General features: G+C 38.3%; 1 protein-coding gene across 1 annotated transcript; it reads left to right on the plus strand.

The window, feature by feature from the left end:
- Positions 1 to 557: 557 nt before the first annotated feature.
- LOC113339664 (protein ACCELERATED CELL DEATH 6-like) lies at positions 558 to 3,147 on the plus strand. Its single transcript, XM_026584903.1, has 6 exons — positions 558 to 618; positions 857 to 1,381; positions 1,485 to 1,634; positions 1,984 to 2,112; positions 2,227 to 2,420; positions 2,524 to 3,147. The coding sequence occupies exons 1-6, from the start codon at positions 558 to 560 to the stop codon at positions 3,145 to 3,147; spliced, it is 1,683 nt and encodes a 560-aa protein (XP_026440688.1).
- Positions 3,148 to 7,594: the final 4,447 nt, after the last annotated feature.

Here is a 7,594-nt window from a genome sequence, read left to right on the forward strand (position 1 = left end):
AAAAATATATATATATATATTATTAGCATCTCATAATTGTTCATAAATTTAATCTATACAAACAATAGAACATGCTAGGATGAAAGTCTTGGACGGCTGTCCAATGCCATCTTCACAGAAAACATTTTGCCCAAGTCAAATTTAAACGAGTAACAGTCCGTTGGATGAATATTTGAACGGTTGTCTAGTGTTTGTAGCAGTTATTAGGACATACGTAATGAGTAGTATTTTTTTCTGATAAAACACAGTTTACATCCGAAGTCGAATGACATTATTAGTTCACTGACATGTCAAGATAAGTACATTGATCTTTTTATATTTTTGGTTTGGCCAAGTCTTTTTATATTTTGATATGAAACAATTGGCCAAGTCATGCGTGTGCACAGTTGTTCTATTTTTTTTCCCACTTATGTTTTGATACTTTGGAACACTATAAATATAGTTCTTCCCTTCATCCTTTCGAAGGAAGTTGTGACCAAACAGCAGATGCAACCAAAGACGAAATTTACATAGCATAGAGAAAATACTGAAAAACCTACATCGAACCAAGTGGAGTTATGGCAGATGCACAAGGACTGGATAATGTGCCAGTTCCTATACAAATTATCGATGTTCCTGGTAAGTGAACTAAACGAGAACACATGGGTTAATGGTAAGGACTCTGGTGAGTTCAAATTTAATTTTTGAATTTGGTTGCTCTCTTTTCATTTTCCAAGAACTGAAGAAAAAGAAAAGGAACAGTAGGGGTGTAGTGCATTTGCATACTATAAATTCATGGATTTATAATATTTTGTTTCCGTACGTAGAAAGTTGCCAAATATGCATCAATGGTCTTTGTTTTTGAACACTTGTGTAGGCCCGCCGAACTATAACCACTACCTTCCGTTGTATGATGCTGCGTTAAACGGTGACTGGGATAGTGCCTTGAAGTTCATCGAAGCCAATGAAGGTGCACAGAACCCAATCATCAATGACATCCAGAGGACCGCATTGCATGTTGCAGCTGGTGCAGGACAATCTGAGTTTGTAATAGAGCTGGTGAAAACCATGGACTCAGAAGTACTTGAACAAATAGATTCTGCTAACGGTGATACAGCCCTTCACTTTGCTTCTCTTAACGCAAGCCTCGATGCTGTCAGAGCAATAAGGAAAAAGAACAAGCTTTCAACACAAATCCGTAATACAAAGGGGTGGACTCCGCTCCTACTTTGTGCTGCCTATGTTACCAAAGATCGAAAAGATATACTTGAGTATCTTTGCATTAAGACTAAAAAGGACCTGGAAAGCGATATGCTACCTCCTAATGACCATGAGGCGCCAATATTCTCCGAATATCTTGGCGCTGAACTTGTATGCAATGTAACTGCTGCTGGTTTCTACGGTGAGCGACCCCTATACATCATCATAAATATACTATTAAGTACTATTATACTGCACAACAAAATTATATTCTTACTGCTTCTGTTATCTTGTGTTGCTTGTAGATGTTGCCTTTTATCTGGTAAAAAATTACAGAAATTTAGCCACTGCCCAAGATGGAGATGGATGCACGATGCTAGATGTTTTAGCTAAGAAAAATTCTGATTTCCCAAGTGGAACTAAGCTTGGGTTTTGGAAACGACGAATTTATTCACGTCAGTAATTTTATTCTTATGACATCGATTGGTATACTTGGAATTATTTTATTTTAAGTTTCTAATAGTTGGGATTATTTTCAATGAACTTGGAATTAATGAAATTTATTTTTTTTCAAACACAATTGTTTTGAAGTGATTCCTTTAAAGGTGCATGAAGTCCTTTGCAGAAGCCCCGGTGGAATAGAACACATACCGAGGAAGCAGATATCTTTAGAATTTTCCTTTGCAGGAGCTGTATCACTTCTGTGGTCCTTTTTGATTCAAGGTTGGAGTAATAAAATAACTCTTTGTTGATCATTGAATATATATAGCATGTGTCCTATTAACATAAAAATTTCTTGTCCAGTTCCTGGCATCAAACAAGTCTACCTCAAAAAATTGGTACATGTTCAAGCTTTGGAGCTGTTAAAATGTGTTTGTTTAGAAATTTCAAGCATGCCTACTAAAGAAGATATATTGGTGTTCCTGGGATCAGGTATCTTGAGAAACGGTGCCAAATTTGGAATAGTCGAACTTGTAACAGAGTGTATAAAAACCTATCCAGAACAAATTTGGTTCCTCAATACGGGGCGAAACATATTTCATACAGCGGTGACACATCGGAAAGGAAAGATCTTTGGTATCATGTATGGGACGAGTCCAAAAAAGAGGCTCATGGCCTGTTGGAGAGTGGAATCAGGAAATAACATTTTACATTTGGCTGCAAGATTACCTCGTCCAGAAGTACTAAGTGTTGTTGCTGGTGCTGCTCTGCAAATGCAACGAGAGCTACAATGGTTCAAGGTATAGGGTGAAAAAGTCTACATTATTATTATTTATGATCACCAATGCAATATAGGCGAGTTTTGATTGAAATACTTACGGAACCATTAAATGTTTTATACAGGAAGTGGAGGAGATTGTTCAGCCAACATACAAGGAGTCAGAAAATGAGGAAAATGAAACACCGAAAGATGTTTTTGCAAGAGAGCATCAAGGTTTAGCAGAAAAAGGGGAGAAATGGCTGAAAGATACTGCTTCATCATGTATGGTAGTAGGCACCCTTATTATTACAGTTGTGTTCGCTGCAGCTTTTACAGTCCCAGGAGGCAATTACCAAGACAGTGACATCATCCGCAAAGGCACGCCAATATTTCTATACGAAAAACCATTTACAGTTTTTGTCGTAGCAGATGTCTTGGCTTTCTTCTCATCCGTCATGTCAGTTCTCATGTTCCTATCTATCTTGACTTCGCGTTATGCTATGGAAGATTTTCTGGAGCTATTGCCGAAAAGGTTGATAGTAGGCCTTGCCACACTCTTCTTCTCTATCGCTGCCATGATGGTAGCCTTCAGTGCAACACTTTGTATGGTACTTAACCAGAGACTATCATGGGCTTTTGTGCCAATTGGAGTAATTGCTACTTTCCCTGTATACTTATATGTGTTTCTGCAGTTTCCTTTGCTCATTGATATGATCCATTCTACTTATTGGCCTGATCTCTTCCATGGAGACTCGGAGCTAGCATGATTTGAAAACGGTTTGGAACACGTGTATTCTATTATCATTTTGTTTCGTGTTTATTTTGTTTCGGTTTAGGTGTCTGATTATCAGTCGCCTTTTTGTTTGGTTGTTCATCATTGGGTTGAGGTACCCCTTAAGTACCTCTGTTACATCAATAAACTTTTTTATTGGAAAGTAGTTTCTCTTCTTTCTTTTATTGGAAAATGTTGTGTTAATTGTTTCTGAATGTGTACGATCTTCACTATACAATGGCACTAGATAATATAAGGGAAAATTGGGGATATGCCCCAAAATCGACCGTCATCTTGGAGATATTTCCCAGGATTTCAGTTTCTAGGAATATGCCCCAAAGTAACGTTTTCCGTCAAGGAACCGTTTTAGGTGTATACTGTGGGGTGTAGTCGGTGGAAAGAGTTTGGTTTTGGTCAACTCTATCTTGACTAAACTTGTTCCTAAAGTTTAGGAAATCTTAAGAGCCAAGTTAGGAAAACTTGTTCCCAAAGTTAGGGCTTCTTAAGGGACAAGTTAGTTTCTATATATATGAATAGAATTGTAGGTTTGTAGTAATCCAACCTAGAAGAATGGTAAATCCTTGTGCTTAGGATTTTGGTCTCTTTGTTAGGGAGGATCGTGTGATACCGTGGAGGTCAATATCGGTGTGAGAGAAAAACTTGTAGAGAGAGGATTTTGGTGTTCTGGTGTTTATGGTTTGGGGCTTTTCCCTAAACGTAGTTTCTAGTGTTTCCATGTTTCTCCTTTGTTACTAGCAGCTATGAAGACGGTGTAGAAGAGAAGACATGAGGCTGGTTTGAAGAATGGTTAGAGAGTTGGTTTCTATGGTTTCTTCGATGGTGTTCTTGGGTATGTCTTGTTAACTCTTTAGTCTTGTCTTGGGTTGCGGAAAAGAGCATGTAATGGTCTTTGATGTTAATGGAAGTTTTTCTGATGGTGTTGGTCGTGGATGTAGCCTGTAAAGGTGAACCACGTATATCTTGTGTTGTGGTTTTGTTTGCTTCTTTATCCTCTGTCTCTTTCTTATTATTTCTCTCACGTTTGGTTCAAATCACCAATTTCCCTTTGTGATCCTGTGATTCCGCTGTGCTCGGGGTGCCAATTTCCCCAACAATTGGTATCAGATCCCTTGGATGGGATGGTGTGATTAAACTTGGAATTGAACGATGGTTTATTGTTCGGGTGGAGAAATATGTTTTGAAGGTAATGTTTCAACAAGTGTTTACACAAAGATGGGTTTGTGATGTGATTTACAAACTAGAGGTTCAACTTGGTAGAAGTGTATGTTCTTCGTTTTGGTTTTTATGGTGTAGTATGGGATGCAGAATAAGGCTGAATGAGGTGGAATACATATATACTTCTTGAAGAGTGTTAGTGAGCATACACTATAAAGAATGGGTTACAAAGAATGAAGAAAGGATGAGGCTTTGAAGTCTCATGTAGAAGCAAGTCTACCAAAGCTTCGAAGTTATGCACGAGATGTTATAGATTTATGTTTTTAAGTCTATGTTAAAGTATTCTTGATGGCTTGCACGTAATATAAAGAATGTGCCCGATCTCGGAAGCATGTACCATGATAATATGGGTAGTCACACGGTATATATTCTGAGCGAGTATATTGAGTGTAATGGTGGTAAAAAGATGTCAGATTGGTGATGGCTTTGAGAACCGCTTAAAGGATTAAGCATGTTAATCACAGTGGAGATATTTGATGGTTCTTTTCAGATACATGGTAATCATGACATGTATTGGAGTATGATTGAATCTAATTCTTCTTTTCTGGGTTAGAGTTCAATATGTTGTTATCTTACGGGTTAGGTGGAGCTAGCGGTGATTCTTCTGGATGGTTCTCTTGGTGATCAATGGTGGAGTCTGTGCAAGGATTCGTTGATGCTGATTGAAGATTTTCGTGTGTTTGTGAGGCGTGGCCAGTTTCACAAGTTTTATTATGATATAAGATGGTTTGAAGACTTTTATCAACTTCATGGTATATTTGATCGAAGAGATGGTTCTATAAAGATGGAAGTTCGGGTCTGAGCTTCAAAAGTAATTCTACGGGTATATAGAGATGGTGAATAACTATGGTGGAAGATGGAGGTAATTTCATGTGATCGTCTCATGCTTGAAAGCATGATCCGAGGTGGAGAATTGTGGGGTATAGTCGGTAGAAAGAGTTTGGTTTTGGTCAAACTCTATCTTGACTAAACTTGTTCCTTAAGTTTAGGAAATCTTAAGAGCCAAGTTAGGAAAACTTGTTCCCAAAGTTAGGGCTTCTTAAGGGCCAATTTAGTTTCTCTATATACATGAATAGAATTGTAGGTTTGTAGTAATCCAACCTAGAAGAATGGTAAGTCCTTGTGCTTAGGATTTTGGTCTCTTTGTTAGGGAGGATCGTGTGCTACCGTGGAGGTCAATATCGGTGTGAGATAAAAACTTGTAGAGAGAGTATTTTGGTGTTCTGGTGTTTAGGGTTTGGGGCTTTGCCCTAAACCTAGTTTCTAGTGTTTCCATGTTTCTCCTCTGTTACTAGCAGCTATGAAGAAGGTGTAGAAGAGAAGACATGAGGCTGGTTTGAGGAATGGTTAGAGAGTTGGTTTCTATGGTTTCTTCGATGGTGTTCTTGGGTATGTCTTGTTAACTCTTTAGTCTTGTCTTGGGTTGCGGAAAAGAGCATGTAATGGTATTTGATGTTAATGGAAGTTTTTCTAGTGGTGTTGGCCGTGGATATAGCCTGTAAAGGTGAACGACGTATATCTTGTGTTGTGGTTGTGTGTGTTTTTTATCTTTTTTCTCTTTCTTATTATTTCTCCCATATTTGGTCCAAATCACCAATTTCCCTTTGTGATCCTGATTTCCGCTGTTTTTGGGGTGCAAATTTTCCCAACATATACGACTTGGATAGGCACTCCAAATCCCATGCAATATTTGTAGCAGGGATATCTTTTTTAATATGACCCGTAAGGCTGGGTCTAACCATCTCCAAGATCCAAGATTATACACTGTTGAAGTGTCGTTTTTGATTCTACAGTTCCGTTGATTCCCAGAGAGTGCTTTGGTTTGCTTGGATCCAAGATGGAAGTAATTCAGGCGCGCGGTTTGAAACTGCATGCAGAAAAAGCAACAAACGCAGTTCCTAAATGCGTATCAGCGAATATTTTGCGGAAATATTCTTCCGCACGTTGTTCCTAACAGCGTGCCACGCTTATTCAAACTGCGTATTTTTGGTATGCGGTTACAACTTGCGTACTGGTTAAATATTTGTTTGACCTTTTCTTTATACACCCAGTTTACACTCTTATGTTATACGACAAGTTATTTGCGTATACTTTTTTAGAGTGGGCGTTGGTTAAACATACACCATTATGAATAAATTGATATTAACCTAAGGGATACATGGATTGAATCAATAAAGACCTCTAAACGATTATTTAATCCTAGACTTAGATAAATTTCGGCGAAAGCAAGGCAATACATAGTATGTGCGTCAAGCATTTAAACCGTTATGTGGCCATAAGGACGAGTTTTGTCTCGTGAGGGTTTACATAGAGGTATGCCCACAAAACCATTCCTATCATGTCGTTGATGCGGTCGTTTTAATCTTCTTCCTCTCCATCCTAAGGAGGATTTGGTGGTGGTTGTATTGTTTTGAGTTCCGGGATGTTAGCCTTCATGATTAGGTATCATTGATAAAACATGAATTCTTTTCCTGTATCCCGAGCGTATTTCCCATTTGCATATCGCTCCTACACCAAAAAAAAGGCATAAGTTGGTAAGTGTTTTTGTTGAGGAATAAAATCAAGTGGTCTGAGTAAAAAAACAAACAACTTACAAGCCTCTCAACTGTCCATACAGGAGATCGGTTCTGGGTAATATAAATTTCTTTCTGGTAACGAACGAAAAACCTCACCCCCTTTTTTATTACTCCAAGCCTACCCTTTATAGCAAAAGCTGTTCTTTGATGAATATTTGTGAACTGTTGTGTGTAATTTTCGAATACGCGGTTCCAAACCATATTAGCCGGAACCCTGTGATGGTCAACCTCGGGAAGGGTAACAACACTTACCCACGCATTTGTGATTGCAACATCCTCTTCGACGGTATACCTAGCCATTCTTCGTGTGTTGTAGTTGCCGGATAAAATGGACAAGAAGAATCAATATTCCAGGAGAAGCTGAAACTAGATGGATCAGAATATCTTATGCTTTGCACTATTATTTAGCTTGGCGAAGATGTGATTTTATAGAGGACCTTCTGTAACAGTCCTTTCATGTAGCGATGATGTGTAAGGCTTATCTTGTATTGCAAGTGGGTTGAGAAACCCGATAAAAACCACTCACATGTCAGACATTTTAAATCTTTGCCATACATTTATCCTACACAGTTAACCTTGTCTGAATAAGTAATTCAGCATAAAATAATAGGAAGATCCAAAATGATGACT

This window comes from Papaver somniferum, unplaced genomic scaffold (genome assembly GCF_003573695.1).
Source record: "Papaver somniferum cultivar HN1 unplaced genomic scaffold, ASM357369v1 unplaced-scaffold_21, whole genome shotgun sequence".
Taxonomy (NCBI): domain Eukaryota; kingdom Viridiplantae; phylum Streptophyta; class Magnoliopsida; order Ranunculales; family Papaveraceae; genus Papaver; species Papaver somniferum.

Bases quoted from the DNA above. Each gene is read 5' to 3' on its own strand.
- LOC113339664 (XM_026584903.1), top strand. From the start codon at position 558: ATGGCAGATGCACAAGGACTGGATAATGTGCCAGTTCCTATACAAATT. The intron at 1,382-1,484 runs GTGAGCGACCCC...TGTTGCTTGTAG, and splicing joins AACTGCTGCTGGTTTCTACG to ATGTTGCCTTTTATCTGGTA. The intron at 2,113-2,226 runs GTATCTTGAGAA...TATTTCATACAG, and splicing joins ATTGGTGTTCCTGGGATCAG to CGGTGACACATCGGAAAGGA.